The sequence below is a fragment of the Tasmannia lanceolata genome, unplaced genomic scaffold (assembly GCF_043159265.1).
Source record: "Tasmannia lanceolata isolate RefF3 unplaced genomic scaffold, GAP_Taslan_0.1 ptg000002l, whole genome shotgun sequence".
Classification (NCBI taxonomy): Eukaryota; Viridiplantae; Streptophyta; class Magnoliopsida; order Canellales; family Winteraceae; genus Tasmannia; species Tasmannia lanceolata.
The window spans coordinates 48,501,735-48,518,583 of record NW_027518679.1 but is presented as its reverse complement, the minus strand read 5'-3'; the positions used below and the strand labels follow the sequence as shown (position 1 = coordinate 48,518,583).

Below are 16,849 nucleotides of genomic sequence, written 5' to 3'. Positions count from 1 at the left end.
TATAGTGATTGAATGAGTAAAAGGCTAGGCCAAGGTTTATCGGAGAAGAGAATCCGACCGAAAAATCAACCGGAAAACGATCGGAGAAGAAAGAGGAACGGATTTAGGGTTTAATAAGGTAAAATGTCAAGGATCTATGATTTGAATGAATATATGAGCTAACACAACACGGATCTAAGGACTTTAATGAAGTTAGGGTTTTAAAACTCAAGAAGAAAATTTTCAACTGAGATTTAGGATTTCTATGGTGCTAGGAATCAAAATAAGAGGAAAAAGAAGAAGAAAACTATGGAAAACCAGAAAATCTAGTTGAAGAAGAAGAATTAGGCCGGTACAATGATCGGAATCTTGCCAGATTTCCACCGGAGAAGATGATCGGAAAGGATGAACGAAGTTAGGGTTTGAAAAAAAAACGAGATCTACTTTCTCTCTCCCTTTCTCTCTCTCTCTCTCTCTTTGTCAAACGAATTTTTTCTTCTCTTTTTTTTAATAAGGAGGTTAGCTTGATATTTATAGCAGTTCTTGAGAAATGATATTGGCACTACTATCTTGTGATTGGCGCGCGGTTACGCGAAACTTGATAGGCGCACAAAAGAATCGTGTCCCATTAGGAATCTGCTTGGTACCTTTCCAGGATAATCCACCCCCCTTCTAGGATAAACTCACCCCCCTTTCTGGTTTACACTACAGGCTTACTTCGGTTCGTTCGTCAGGCAAACGCGCTCGGATTTTGACGAAATTTCGCAGGGACTTAGATGAGATCCTAAGCTATCTTAGGGTGAAGTTTGGGACCCTAGCTGATTGATTTGGTGGGGTTTTGCATAAAATTGGAAGGTTTAGGGCACGGTCAAAATGGGGTGTCTACACCCTACTTTCATTTTATATATATTATGTATATGAGTATATTTGCTAACTTAGTGAAACCCAACTAGGAGATGCATGTGTTTATATATATATATATATATTGCATTCATAAAGTGATGAACATATGTGTTGCTTACACATGTGGAACCTAGAGCTAGGAGCCTTATCCTATCTATAGAGTAGGGCAGCTCACCTTATGTGGTTACAACGCAGTCCTAACACACTCACGAGTCTATCATGAGTCGAGACTCTCGACTCCACTAGATTAGAATTAGGGCTGGTGCCCTTGGTTAGGATATATATGTATATATATATATATATATATATATATATATATATATATATATATCTATTTATTTATTATTAGATTAGGGCCTACTTATGTAGTGAGATTTTCTTATCTAATCCAATCTATTATATCAATTCATCTTTCAGATCTAGACCTGGTCAGTGGATTTCACTTGTCACCTTTATGGCCATAGTCTATCTTTTGACCGACTCATACTTTGTATCATTGATCTATATCCTACATATTTAGATTAGGGCCTATTTCTTAGTTCGGTTTTCCTTCTTAATCTAATCAATTCTTTCTATTTATTCATTCTGTGGATAATTATTAGATTATTGGCTCTTTATCCATAATCTATCCCTTGATCTATTGTTCATAAAATTGGTCTGTGTTTTCCATCGTGGATTTACATTATTAGATTAGGGTTTACATATTAGATTAGGTTTTCCTTCCTAATCTAATCAATTATCCTTATCCATTCATTTTTTTGGAATATGATTAGATCGATGGCTTTTAATCACCATTCTTATTGCCATGATCTATCCTTCGGTCTTTTTGTCGCAAATCCGACCCATGGCCAAGCATCGTCATTCATGGTCAGTCCTTCATTTGATTACATCTCTTCAATGACCATATTCCTTCTACCAATTGTGTGCTTATCTTGCATCTTGCCACCATCATTTGAGTGCAAGTATCCTTGCTGAGAGTCCTACATTATTGAGTTTCTATTCACATACCCTTATGATGACATGTGGGGATCTCTTTATATAGTTGTCATACTGCCGGATTTTACCCAACACATTTTCAGTGTGATTGCTATCCTTTAGCGATATTGGTAAATCATGTGTTTACCTTACCATGACCCTTCTTACAATTGTGATGCTGTTGGTTCTTACCCAAGGGAGAGATGTGTTTGTATCATCTCTTGTTTCAACTTGTGTATAACATTCAACAAGATTGCCTTACACTAAAGTTAGTGTTTGTCATTTCCATGACAGGAGTCAGACCTAATTGACCTCACTCATCTGCTGCACCGGTTTCCTTTCATTTTACCCAGACAAAATGGCTGTACCTATGGACATCCTAGTGAGAGTGGTAGAATTTCTGAAGGAAATATCTAGAGAAATGTCAAGTGTGAAGGAGGAAGTGGCTCTTCTGAAAACAAAAGATGATGGAAAATCCGTGATTTCTGAAGTGGTAGAATTTCTGGGGAAAATATCTAGAGAGATATCAAGTGTGAAGGAGGAAGTGGCCCTTCTGAAAACAAAAGATGATGGACAATCCGTGATTTTGAAGTGGTAGAATTTCTGAGGAAAGTATCTAGAAAAATGTCAAGTGTGAAGGAGGAAGTGGTCCTTCTGAAAACAAAAGATGATGAAAAATCCGTGATTTCTGAAGTGGTAGAATTTCTGAAGGAAGTATCTAAAGAAATGTCCAGTGTGAAGGAGGAAGTGGCATTTTTGAAAATAAAAGATGATGGAAAATCCGTGATTTCTGAGGACTCTATAGTCCAAAATCATCCTCCTGTGACCCTTGATCCTATCAAGGCCATGATATCACATATTGGTAATTCTGAAGAAGAACAACTTATTGAAGAGAAGTGTTTTACACCTCCCACTGTCATAGGAAAGGAGAAAGAATTTGTTGTCGAGGTCGAGAAGCTGTCTCTAATGATCCCTATTCCTGTGTCAGTCACGGTATCACATATTGATGATTCTTAAGCCAAGCAACAGGTTGAAAAGAAGTGTCTCCCATCTCCCACCTCAGTAGGGAAAGTGACAGAACGTGTTAAAGAAATTGAAGAATTGACCATTGATCACCAAAGGGTGAAGAATTCAAGAAACGATAGCAAATCAGTTGCTGATTCTAAGAAGATCAACATTATTGAGTCATCTCATCAAGCACCTCAACCTATCATGCAGAAGTGTGGTCAAGGAGATGAGAAAACAGCACAGAAGCCTAAGAAGAAGTTCACTCAATTACCAAAACCTCCAGCGGTCATTCTCCGAAATCTTGTTAAGGATGGACAATTGAAACTCATGGCTCAGAAGCCACCTCCTAAGGTCCTTCCAAGGTTCTACAACAAGGATGAATACTGTGAATATCACCAAGGCCCTGGTCACATCACCAATCGTTGTCGTTCCCTCAGATTTGCGATCCAGGACCTCATAGATAGGGACCATCCCATTTGGCCCAGGTTTAATGCTACTCAGAATCCTTCACCTAGACATGTTGATATTTCTCATGATGCTACTAAAGCTAACTTGATGGTTGAGCCTTTTGAAGATCCACTTACCATCACCCATCCCACTTTTGAGTCAGAGAGTTCTTTATCTTCAAACTTGGGAGTGTTAGAGCTTGAAATGTGAGAAGGTGGTTATATGCCAAGAAAAATGTCGCTGATGCCAGTTATTGAAGATCAGCTGAAGCCAGGTCAACATGACCTATACCAGGATTGAACCCCCAGTTATGGACATCATGGAAGAAGGAGTGTTACTCATAAACTTTTAGTGTCAGTTTTTTTTACCATCGAAGAAGTGTTATGTGTTGTTTGTCTTTCGTTGAGTGTACACCAACTTTCTTCTCTCAGAGTTGGTAAGTCTTACTGGGTTGATAAAAAAAGAGTATGTCATGTTTGTCAGTATTGTTCATTCAGAGTGTGTTGTTTCCGTTATTTGTCAAGTCCAATGTAGAGCTCGTTGAGGCGAGTTAAAAAAAAAGAAAAAGGAAAAAAGAGAGAAAGAGAGTGTTACCGTTATACATACAGTTTTCAATTCAATAAAGTTGTTGATTTCATATCTTTGATATTCTATGATTCGCTCTTAGATCTAATGTTTAAAATAACTAAAGACACCCTCATCGGATGAGGATACAGACAAAATTCCCCTCGAGATCTGAAAGATGATCAAACGAGAGGAAGAACGTCGAGCATAGCCACTCAAAGAAGAAATTGAAGCCATCGATAGGGGTATCAAAATTCAAAACTCGGGAAAAATGGTTTGACAAAACTTTATCTCCCGAGGAGAGCGAGGAATTGATACACCTATTTATAGGGGGTTCGAGGTAGTTTTGCTTGATCCTATTAGGATAAACTGGGTGAACGCCATGTTGTTGTGCAAAGCAAGACTCCATCGGCTTTAGATATCAATCGAAAAGCAAAATTCAAGAGAGTGAAGCATCAGACATCTAGTTGAGCTGATGAAAAGTTTAGAGAAGACTTTCAGAAAATGAAGTCATCAATTCGAGCCCGAAAAGAGCTCTTGGCTACATGTTTTCAATGAGATTTTGAGGTGGAATACTTCAAGAGTAAGGATATTCCTAATGTCTAAAAGCAAAAAAAAAAGAATATGAAAGAAAGACAAGAAGGAGAAGAGATTGCGTCCCTAAGACAATATCTTAGAAAAATCAAAGACCCAAGTGATGGAGTCTATGAGGTAAATTGAATATCAGAATTGTCTCCGACATTTGGAGACTATCGAGAGCTGTATAACCTTGAGCATAAATTCAAGATATTTGAAAAGCGCATAAGTTTAAGTGGGGCACCGTGGTTGAAGTCTTGCTTGTAAATACTGCCAGACTACTCGACAAAAATATTCGAAGCTGTTGAACCTTATTTCTCAAAAAGTTTGTATGTCAAAACACCAGGAGGCCATCCTTGGACGTTTGAGCCTTTATAGCCAAAATTTCAACGTTTAAAAAATCTTTTTGAGAGTTCCTTGGTAGAGCTCTCCTTCACGTGGATTATCTAAAGACTTTCTAGGGGCTCGTCCCCCACCTCTCTCGGATCGGGGTCCACAATGCCGAGGGTCCATCATTCCAAAACTCATTGTGCAACAACGGAAGTGAGAGAAGTACGAGAAGCTTTATATACCCTTCTCCAACTCCTTTAGTTTCCAATGTGGGACTATTCTCACAAAGCACTTTTCACCACTCATTTCAAAATCACCCGACTTTACAAATAAGGTACACCGTTCTTCTCAGAACCTTTTTCAAAACACATTTCATTTTGAAAATACTCTAACAAAAAGTACTCGGCACTCTTTGATTTTCGAAACTTCGTGACAAGCTCACTATCTGTGACAGATCTGTCCACCATATCGGCTTCTTAGAATAGTTAGTTTCCTCATTTGATCGTGTATCTATCTCCTGGATTCTTTTATTTGTTCCTGTATATATCATAAAGTGGCATTGACTCTTGAAATCACATTTTAAATATTGATTCATTGGTCTCACCAAATTGTGAGATTCAAGTCTTACCTTTCAGCCAAAAACGCTCGGTTATTGATTGTTCGCGGGTCTCCATTTAGTTAATCGAAACTTCAACAATCCCAATCATTCCGAAACCGTAACTAGAAAAATTTGAAAACATCAAGGAGTGTATGTAATCTCTTTCAAGGAAGAAACATATTTAGGTAGTATCTTTGTTAAGCGCTTAATTATTCATTAATGACAAACACAACATCATATAACAACTTTTTTAAGCTTATATCATGCCATAATAAATTTGAATATGATGTTAAATATATTGAAAGGATTCTACAAGAAATACACTCATTGGTCGCGGACAAAATCCGTCTGTCGCTCTTTACATTCAGCCACACAGAAATAATCTATACAATATTTAGCTTTGCTATGTGTATTGGGCAACGTTGGCTAGCGGCGTGGGTGTTTATGGTACCAACTTCTCCAAAAGCTTAAGGAGAAAGGCATTCTTTATCTTTTAAACTTTAACACTCTTCTGCACGTGTGGCCCACTTGGCAAACACGTGGCACATGTGGTCCCACTTTGGGCCGACCATCGCATGTGGATTTTTGCTATCCGGGAGGTTTGAACTTGAGACCTTTGCTCTGATACCATGTTAACTTACCAACTTCTCCAATAGCTTAGCTTGTTTCTTACTGATGTGAGTTCGACTCCCCTGGGCTTATCCAATGCAAGCGGTTTACAGGTGATTGTCTGCATCCTTAGGGATTACTCCTATCCTTAATGGGGTGGGGATACCCTATTTCATAATGAAAAAAAAAAAAACAAAAATGTATTAGGCTACAGATTTTGCTACAGTCACCTATCCATGTCAAATTGTTACAAAGATCGATCCTTAGCGATCTAGATAGGTTAAGATCTTCATTATCCGCAATTTTATGCTACCAGATCAACGTATCATCATGAACCACCGCCAATTTCGCTGAATCAGTACTAGGGTGATAATGACCCTAAAATATAAATAAATAACACTCACAACATATTCACAAACCAGAGTTTTTATATGGTGCAAGTCCTTACAACAATATGGTAGGGGTACCACCCTTGATATTTGATCCAACGGCAGCTCACTTTTTGAGAAGCTGCTGTTGGATCAAATATCAAGGTTAGTACTTCCGATCAAATATCAATTAAGGTTAGTACTTCCACCGTCCAAGAGCCTTATTGTTTTAAGGCCTTGCACCATATAATTTCTCCACAAACCAATATGGCCCATATCTTAGCACTTAATTTAATTATGGGTAATGACCCTAATAAAGACATGCCAAACTGACCGGCGCTGTCGGGCAATGGTTAATGTACCATGGAAATGTCATTTTAAAACATAATTTGGTATGAGGATTGTTTGGTAATTGGGTTTTATTAGGTGTAATTAATTTTGGGAAATGATGTCAGCACAAACATTGTTTGATATTTGCACTAACTCATCTTGTCTTTTATAATGTAAAGAGACATGAAAGGTTGTTACAGCTCTAAAAAAGCTCTCAGAAGTCAACGAAAAAAGAAAAGACAAATTGGGCTTGTGCAATCATTAAACATGGTTGTGCGGATATCATTTCCCTTAATTTTTTGGGCATAATAGGCATTAATATGAGGGGTGAGACTCCGAAAATGAAGGGCTGAATGGGATGGGAGTCATGTGCCCAAGACAGTTGTAATAAATAAGAGAGGTTTGGTGTGTCGTCACTTTGAAATTTCTGTGTCTCTTTGAGAATAACCACATGTGGGAAGTAATTGCCGTAGTCGGAGTGAAGATAGAAAGTGGAAGAAAATGAAAAGAGTAGGAAAGAAGAGTATGTGGAAAAATAGTTATATACAAAAGTGTAACCCTAGGTAGTAGCCAAAGTGAGGAATTTTTAGTCGGGAGTTCAACAACCACCTACCATTTTTCCTTGGCCAACAAACGATTTTAATGTACAATGAATTCATTTATCTGCTATCTGCTTATACCATCTCTCTTTCTTTTCCTACTCTTAAGACAAGCTCTCCCACACGCTTTTCTCAAATCTGAAAAACCCCCTCTCTCCTTTCTCTCATCCTCTATGTCGCTTTCAATCTCTCTCACAATCTCTCTGTATGTTAGGTTATTAACCTCACACCCCATTTGCAAAGAGATTAGGCCAAACCCCATCTTTTCTTGTGGGCTTTCCTTTCCCTGAGGGTGGCTTTTTGGGTGTTTTAAGAGAAGAAAGGAGTAAAGATCAGAAAAGAACTGAGTGCCTGTTTTGAGAAAATGGGGTGTTATATTAGACTATTGGGTGGGAAGACTACTTCTCCATAGACTGTATTTTTGTTTCTCTGTTTTACATCTGAGCTCCTTTGTTTTGTATCAATGGGTACTATAATGCAAGCCACCAAAACCCTTCTAACCTTAGCCGGGAATTTCATTAACGACGTCCTAAGCTTTGTGGTTTTCAGCTTCCTTGATCTGTTGGATGTCTTCCTCTGTGTCATTTACAAGCTCGTAGATTTCTACGTGGAATCCGAATGGAAACCGTGTTATTGCTCTTCGGCCAAGGAGGCTATAACGAGCAGTGGGAAGATCGTTGTTTCGGAGGAAGGCGAATCAACGAAGATCGTATGCTTATGTTCGAGCAAGTTGCAGTTAGAGGACATCTCAGACACTTTGTACACTCGTCCTTCGTTGGTTTCCGATATCTCGAAATCTACGGTCAAAGAACTCCAGAGGCTGGTGGGGAAGGAACCTCATTTTTATTCCTTGCCTTTAACTTTGATTATTATCATATTTTTATTAGGAGTTCCAAGGGTTTACACATCATTTTTGCTGGGGTTGGGCCTATAGCTCAATGGTTGAGGCTTTGTTCGTCAACATTGAGGGCGTAGGTTCGATCCGAAGTTACCTACCAAAAAAAACATTTTTATTCCTTTCTCTTGATTTGATTATTATCATATTTTTATTCCTCCTGTCACTCTCATTTTCAAATCTGTTCACCGCTTTAGCCTATTTCCCAACAGAAGATTGAACGGACGACGATTAGGTCGGCATGTGAGAAGGTGAGGAATGGGAGTGTGAGATCGACGTTCACGATCAACTCCACCATTGTCGAGATGTTACAAGGGAAGATCGGAGGGCAGAAATCGAATCCGATCCCTCGATGGTCAGATTGCGATTGTAAGTCTTGTACTGCTTGGACCTCATCTTACAAAGAGACCCTCTTCGTCCATGCCGAAGGACCTAAAGGTAATTATATTTTATTTTTAGCAGAATAATTGGCACGGTTGAATCCCATTGAGCACAAGCAATCCCATATAGTTTTGTTCTAATTCTTTTTGAAAAATCATTTCAGCAAAACCATGTTTTAATATTTGCACAAACCCAGCTTGTCTTTTCTTTTTTAATTGGCTCGTGAGAGATTTTGGGGAAATGTAATTATGTTATGACAACTCTTTAAATACTAATAGACAGGATGGCTTAGTGAAAATATCAAAACATGGTTGTGCTGATATCATTTGCCTTTACTTTTTTTTGTTTAAATTTCTTGCGGTTTATTTATTTTGGTTTTTTGTTTTTAAATCTGCAATGGACAGATAATGTGGGGGAGGACGTTCTGTTTATTCACGGGTTCATCTCCTCGTCCGAGTTTTGGACAGAAACGGTTTTTCCGAACTTTTCAGCCGAAACGAAATCTCAATATCGGTTACTAGCAGTAGATATTCTAGGTTTCGGAAGGAGCCCGAAACCCACAGACTCCCTTTACACAGTGAGAGAGCACGTAGACATGATCGAACGGTCCGTGCTCGAGCCGTACAGGGTTAAGTCGTTTCATATCGTGGCCCACTCGTTGGGTTGCATTCTGGCCCTTGCTCTCGCCGTGAAATATCCCGGTGCCGTGAAGTCTCTGACGTTGCTCGCACCTGTAAGCTAGGTGTTTTTTTACATAGATTACAGTACCCTTAGTTTGATCAAGGTTTGAAATTTCGGCCGAAACCAAAATTTCGGTGGCAATTTGGGTTTCAGATAAAAAATTTCGGTATTTCGGCTGAAATTCAAAACCACGATTTTGATATGGGCACTCCCCCTCATTTTCTCTTAAATTTTGATCATTCTATGAAATGATTTTTGGGCCCCACCCTATTTTAGGTTATGGCCCATCAAATGGACAGATTGGATCTGGTACCCATATTTTATTTTGTTACTATTTTATTTGTTTGAGCCTTTGAGGGGTGTTAAGACGATTTTTAAAACCGTGCAGCCATATTTTCCAGTACCGAAGGGGGAGCAAGGGACCCAGTTCGTGCTGAGGAGGGTGGCCCCACGGCGTGTGTGGCCGTTGATCGCTTTTGGAGCATCCCTTGCCTGTTGGTACGAGCACATTAGCCGTACGATTTGCTTCCTCATCTGTAAGAACCACCGGGTTTGGGAATTCATTGCCAAATTGATCACAAGAAACAGGTAAACCTGACTTTGAAAATGAAAATGGCATTTCTTACTCTACCTTGCCAATTTTTTCTCCTCACAGTAATACATAAAGCTATGGCTGAAATGACCAACATAACGTCGAAGTGTTTTTTATGCTTTTACTAATGAACAGTTTGAATTGGGTGGAGAAATTCTTTACCTGTTGATAAATAAGAAATTAAAGCAGCTTAAAATTTTCAATCTCCATTAATTTTGTTAGGAATCGTATCTGGTTTAATGGCATAGGCCAATTAGGGGTGCAATTCAGGTCAATTTTTGGGAATTCAGGATGAGCTTTTACCATAAAGTTGGGTTGGAGATTCGGGTTGATTCCAATTCATTTTTGACAAAAAACCTCAGCCCGACCCGACCCAAGTTGCACCCATAATCGTAACGCTTTCCATTAGTCCTTAGGACTTTTAGCCTATTTAGTAAGGTACCTAATATTTCGTACCAAAGACATTACCGAATCTCACAGAAGGGGTAATCTATGGAAAGGACTACCTGGAACAACAAGATTTAGAGTTCTCGCCGAGTGGGGGTCACCGATGGAATGGGTTGCCTACGAAAAGGTTAAATGGAGCAAAAAAAGTGAGAGTCGTTACATAGTGGGGATGCTGAGGAGCAGGATGAGCTGTGAAAAGTTCTACTCAGAACTAATAGAATGAAGTTGTCACAGTGGCGTGGGGCTACTCGCAGAAGGGGCAACCTGTAAAATGGACTCTACCTTGAATGAGTAGAGTAAAAGCTATCTCAGAGATAGGTCATCAATGACATCGACTACCGAGCATGTGAAATGTTACGATCCTAAGTGGTTTAAGGGCCTAGTGTAACGCGTCCTATCAGTCGTAGGGCTTAGCCTAACACGTTCTATTGTTTCCTCTTTTTCATGGTATTTTTTGAGTTTTCCACTTTTCCTTCATTTGATTTACACTATTGCATCAAGATTCGACACATATTGAGCCAATTTTGAGCCTCTTGAACAGAAGCACGACTTCTTTTTGTTCAGTACTCGCAACGGACCCACATTGAGTTTATTCTGTACGAACCTTATAAGCTTTTTGATCAAAACGATAAGGAGGGTGAATGGGTGATGAGAATTAGGTCGCCACTTCGACCAGTCATTGAGTGGGGTTGCCAAAGAAAGGGCTGTCAACATTAGGGGCGGCCTTTGAAAAGGGCTACTTAGAGCAACCAGAGTGAAAGTAATCACAAAGTGGGGCTACGAGCGGAAGGTGTGACCTATAAAAAAGATTACCTTAAATGACCACAGTAAAAGTTGTGACAATGTGGCCCGTTAGGGACATTGCCATGGTGTAATATTACAATCCTAAGCGATTCAAGGGCTTAGACTAACGGGATCCATCAGTCTTGGGGCCTTTGGGGGTATTGACTAGGTATCTAACAAATTTAACCCTTAAAAATCTACTAAGAACATCACTAAATTACTTAAATTTGTCTACCATTGTTTCCCTATTTTCCCTCTTTCACATGGTATTTGTGGAGTTTTCAACTTCTGCTTCATTTTTTTTGTATTGAAAGCTATTTTATTTATGGCATCACAATTCAAATCAATTTGAACAAAAACCAAACCTCTTTTTATTCTATCCTTGCAACGGGGCCCACTCTATGCTTACTCTGTAGTCTGTACGAACCTCATAGCCTTTGGATCAATAAGATAAGGAAGGTGACAAGAATTAGGGCCCCACATTATCAAATTTCAGTATGTATGCTCAGCTATCTTACAGCTTTTTCTGATGAAATTTAATTCCATTTGCAGGGTAAGGACTTACTTGATGGAGGGCTTCTTTTGCCACACCCATTATGCTGCATGGCATACCCTACACAACATTATATGTGGGAGTGCCACTAAGATTGAATACTATTTAGACACAATAAGAGAACAGCTTGATTGCCACGTCACCGTCTTCCATGGTAGCCATGATGAGCTCCTTCCAGTAGAATGTAGCTACTCAGTTCGCTCCAAAATCCCAAGAGCGCGCGTTAAAATAATAGAAAAGAAAGATCATATAACCATTGTCGTGGGCCGACAAAGGGCTTTCGCTAGAGAACTTGAAGAGATATGGAAGAAATCTAGCAGTTAGAATTGCCCCAATGTTTATATATCTTTAAAAAAGATCAACAAAAAAGGAAGAAAATCAAGATTGGTTGTTCTACTTTCTTCCATGTATGAAGTCTTCTCTTGGGTCAGGTGTATTATCAGTTGTCACCTAACATTGTGGTGATTAAATGTTTAATTATAATTATGTTAATTTCAAAGGAAATTATTTAACATAAGCCCATGAAATCTTTTACTCCTATTTGATCTTTTTTCTTTCATGTTGGGCTTTCATTTTCTTCCCTATTTATGAAGTGTAATGCCAATCTGGATTGGATGATTGGTTTCACGTAAATGCACTGCTTTCCATGTCAGAAATATTCACTTCTTTGCTATTAATGTAATAATGACTGGTTTACCACACTTTGAGCTGTCTCGCAAAAGGGTTTGAAGGGTCCCTCCCTCTCTCTCTCTCTCTTTGCATTTTACTGTGTTCTTATACATCTACTGGAAAGACATCTCATATTGATGGAGAAAGAAATAAATGCATGGGAAAATCATTCAATTTTACTCATTCTTGGGATTTGCTAGGCAATTTCTCGGATCACTTTTGAGGGAGAGAACACCCACAAGGGCCCACTTTTTAGCATTTTTTTTGTCTTATTCATATGATGAGGTGCCTGTCCTCTCCTGCAAAATTGGGCCGAAAAATGGCTTTTCGAGAAATTGCCTAGCAAATACCACTTTCTATTACATTGTTGGGTCTTGTCTTCCTCTTCGATGTTGTGTTTTTGGGTCCTACATATTAGCTCTCTGTGGTGGGATCCCAAGTCTGTGATTAATGCTTCCCGAATCGAGTGTTGGAATCGGCATCTTATTCCAATTCTATCTTATTCTGGTGTTTGCTTCGAATAAGAAAGAGGGCAGAATTGAATACTGGGCGGAATATATGGTAAAAATGCTGGAATATCTGTTTTCCGTTGTGGTATTTTGATTCTGCCCAATCTGAATTAAATTTTTATTAGAATTTTTATCAATATTTTTATTAATTTTTTCAATCCATTTACGGTGGAATCAGAATAGGAATTGAAATAGGATGGTGATTCTGCTTCCTAACTCACAACGCACCCTTTCCCTTCTTTCTACGAGAGATTGAGAGAGTCACCCAGAATTAGGAATTGGATTTGTCATTATATACGGATTCCTGTTCTGATTCTCCTTTAAAACAAAATATGAAAGAAATTTTAATCCAATATAATTCTACTAAAAAAATTCCATCCCAACAGGGCAGAATCAGAATACCACCTCTTGGGACGAAAACATGATTCTAGCATTTCCCTGCTCTAATTCCTCCCCTCATCATTCATTTCTTTTTTTAACCAAATACTGGAATTAGGCAGAATTGGAATCGGGATCTGATTCCAGCAATAAAAAACATATGAAGAACTTGCGGGCTTTTTCAAAATAGAAGATACAAATCATATAGACTGTCGATCTAGTCCTCCAATTGCCCAAAACATCATGCTGATTAGATAATCCTAATCGTCCAATCAATATAAAGCCTACAAATGGATGGTAATTAAATACTTAGAGAAAACATCTCATATTGAAAGGCCAAAGAATTACATTGTACATATGGGTCTCTAGATATCCAATCTAGGGTCTATTTAATCTCTAGAGACCAATCAATCCCCCCCCCCCCCCCCCCCCCCACCACCCCCCCCACCGATTTAATAGAGGTAAGCTGAATAATTGATCTAGGGAGTTGCATATTAAGAGATTGTTCTAATACCAGAAAAGGGGGCTGGAGACATTTTTTTTATATTGGTTGCTTTAATGCAAGAATGTGGGCACTTTTCGGTGAGGTAATTAAGACCTTCCTACTCTAGTAATGGTGAAGCACTTTATGTGGGACCATCTACTTTACATTATATGGAAAGGTTTGTGCATTAGGAAGCCCATAAGCTACCGTTTCTCAATGATATTTGTTAAAATGATCACATCAAAGAGGACCCACTTCTTTTCATGTTTCAAACCAACTAAGAAAAAGACTTGGGTATTGGTCAGTGGGATATTTTGTCCCTTTAATTAGGCAACACTCAAAAGAGTAATCAAGGGATTAGAACAAGATTAACCCATGAAGAAGAATGGTCATAGAGTTATACTATGATGACTAGGGGTGGCAATAGACTTAGATGGTTCGATGAATCCAAAGGATCCGAACCTTAATGAGCCAGATTTGGACACAACAGCTGTATCTGATCTGTCGTTTTTCAGTTTGTTGACCAATTTCCTCTCTCAGCATGAGTAACACCTAGTCCAATTCAAAATGGATTGAGACCTAGTCTCAAAAACTTTGATCCGAAAAAACAGTAGGAAAAAAATTGGAAAAATGGTTTGATCACACGCAAAGTAATTAGAGGGTAATATAAATATGTAAAGACAAAATCAAGAATGAGATATACGTGGGGTAAGGGAATAAGCCAAGAGTTCTTTGTTTTTTCTTTGTCGGCAAAAGAATTATGATAACAAGAAAACAACATACACTGTGTGAACATGATTCACGCAAAAGAAAAGCACTAAATTTAAACAATGCATACTTAAATAATGTTTAATCAAGAAGCTTAAATTCACTATCAAATCAGTCATGGTAGATCTCAGTTTGTAAATCTTTAGAGCTCAATCATTCACCAACTTTTTAGTCCTCTTTATGAAGATATATCCAAATCTCTTGCGCTAAAGAATAAAGGAGTCCTTATATACAGGGAGATGATATCAGCCCTCCAATGTTTTTATATTTCCGCTCAAGTTTCTTTTCATTTAATATTTAAAGGGCTTTTGAGAGTTTTTTGGGAACTGTAATAACCTTTCGATGAGGGCACTCCTCACTTTATTAAAAGTACGGTATGGATTGATGATCCGAACTGTCCATTAGATGGGTCACAGCCTAAATAAGTTGTGCCCCAAAAATCATTTCCATAGCTTGATCCTAACCCTCCTATCTGAATGCTAGAGGCTTGATCCTAACCCTCTATAGATCGGAGGGTTCGGATCAACCTATGGAAATAATTTTTGGGGGATGATCCAAACCGTCCATTAGATGGGTCACAACCTAAATAAGTTGTGCCCCAAAAATCATTTCCATAGCTTGATCCTAATGCTCCTATCTGAATGTTAGAGGCTTGATCCTAACCTTCTATGGAAATAATTTTTGAGGCGCAACCTATTTAGGCTGTGGCCCATCTAATGGACAGTTTGGATCATCCTATGGTGCAGGCCATACCATACTATTAATAAAGTGAGGAGTGCCCTCATCAAAATACAATAGTGCTGATAACATTTCCCAATATAATATGTCATCTAATGGTGCTTTTATCATATGAGGTCATCTTTCAGCATTGGAGAGCAAGACATCATCCCTCTCAGAACTAAGTCACTCCCAAAACATGTTGTCAGCACAAGCACAGGATAGCATAAAGTCATCTCTCTTGCACTGAGGGGTAAAAAGTCACCACCAATCTTTTTTTAACACTGGGTGACGAGAAGTCATCCCCTTCTGCATTGAGCGATAGAAAGTCGCTCCCATATCTCTTACACTTGGGAAAAGAAAGTCACCCATTCTCACATTTTCTAAATAAAACCATAAAAATTAAGAAAATCTCGAAAATAAAAAACAAACTCTCTATTTCCCCGGCAGCTCAGAGTGATGAGAAATCTGTTCTACCCCACCTGCCTTATTTTATCTTTACAAAAGTTTAAGTGGTCGGTGAGAGATTTCCGACTCAAGGGCCTGATCTTATCTCCCTCTCCCCATCAGTATAGAACCCGCGAGAGTTCTCCCAAGGACCCATCTAGCTGCCCAACCATTGAAGTAGTTCAAAGTTTAAGTGTCAACAAGAAATTTTCGACTCGACGACCTGATGGCAACAATTCTTGGCTAGGAACCAAGTCTATGAACCTAAGAAGACTTGCACCCTACCATCAGTCCGGTCGGTTAAAATGTGGTGCCTCTCGGCTTTGGCATTCAAGTTCCAAGCACCCTTTGCCAAATAGAGGCATCTATTAACACCTCAATTTGCTGGGCTTGGACGGATGTTAGGCTGTCGCGATGAAGACTCCAATGATGAACATTACTGTGTGTTTCAAACTATCGGACAAGCAGAAGAGAATTCTTTGCAAGCATAAGAAGTGAGGAGAATCCAACATTATTTAGCCTACCCACCAAACCACACCATTTCACACCCTTACAAAACCTTAGAACCCCAAAGAAATTCAAGCACCCAATACAAAAGGTCGTAGACCCAAGGGATCAGGCGAGGAGAGAGGAATTTACACTTGGAGGGACGGGGGAGGGGGCATATAAAAGAGATTTTGCAAGTACTATAAAAGGTATTTTGCAAGTCACTGTGGGCCATGGCCACCCCATGCTATATGTCCCTCCGCCCTTGCAAGGGATCACAGGAGTGGAAATCTGTTCTACCCCACCTGCCTTATTTTATCTTTTCAAAAGTTTAAGTGGTCGGTGAGAGATTTCCGACTCAAGGGCCTGATCTTATCTCCCTCTCCCCATCAGTATAGAACCCGCGAGAGTTCTCCCAAGGACCCATCTAGCTGCCCAACCATTGAAGTAGTTCAAAGTTTAAGTGTCAACAAGAAATTTTCGACTCGACGACCTGATGGCAACAATTCTTGGCTAGGAACCAAGTCTATGAACCTAAGAAGACTTGCACCCTACCATCAGTCCGGTCGGTTAAAATGTGGTGCCTCTCGGCTTTGGCATTCAAGTTCCAAGCACCCTTTGCCAAATAGAGGCATCTATTAACACCTCAATTTGCTGGGCTTGGACGGATGTTAGGCTGTCGCGATGAAGACTCCAATGATGAACATTACTGTGTGTTTCAAACTATCGGACAAGCAGAAGAGAATTCTTTGCAAGCATAAGAAGTGAGGAGA

General features: G+C 39.2%; 1 protein-coding gene across 1 annotated transcript; it reads left to right on the top strand.

The window, feature by feature from the left end:
• The first annotated feature begins 7,347 nt into the window (after positions 1–7,347).
• LOC143876353 (putative lysophospholipase BODYGUARD 3) lies at positions 7,348–12,319 on the top strand. Its single transcript, XM_077378069.1, has 5 exons — positions 7,348–8,109; positions 8,394–8,619; positions 8,967–9,295; positions 9,632–9,831; positions 11,618–12,319. Exons 1-5 carry the CDS (start codon positions 7,750–7,752, stop codon positions 11,940–11,942), a joined length of 1,440 nt encoding a protein of 479 aa, XP_077234184.1. The 5' UTR covers positions 7,348–7,749; the 3' UTR covers positions 11,943–12,319.
• Positions 12,320–16,849: the final 4,530 nt, after the last annotated feature.

What these genes read in the sequence shown, in the direction of transcription:
- LOC143876353 (XM_077378069.1), top strand. Translation starts at nt 7,750, where the DNA reads ATGGGTACTATAATGCAAGCCACCAAAACCCTTCTAACCTTAGCCGGG. An exon ending in CCATGCCGAAGGACCTAAAG is followed by an intron (nt 8,620 to 8,966) that starts GTAATTATATTT and finishes TGCAATGGACAG; the next exon opens with ATAATGTGGGGGAGGACGTT. An exon ending in CTCTGACGTTGCTCGCACCT is followed by an intron (nt 9,296 to 9,631) that starts GTAAGCTAGGTG and finishes AAAACCGTGCAG; the next exon opens with CCATATTTTCCAGTACCGAA.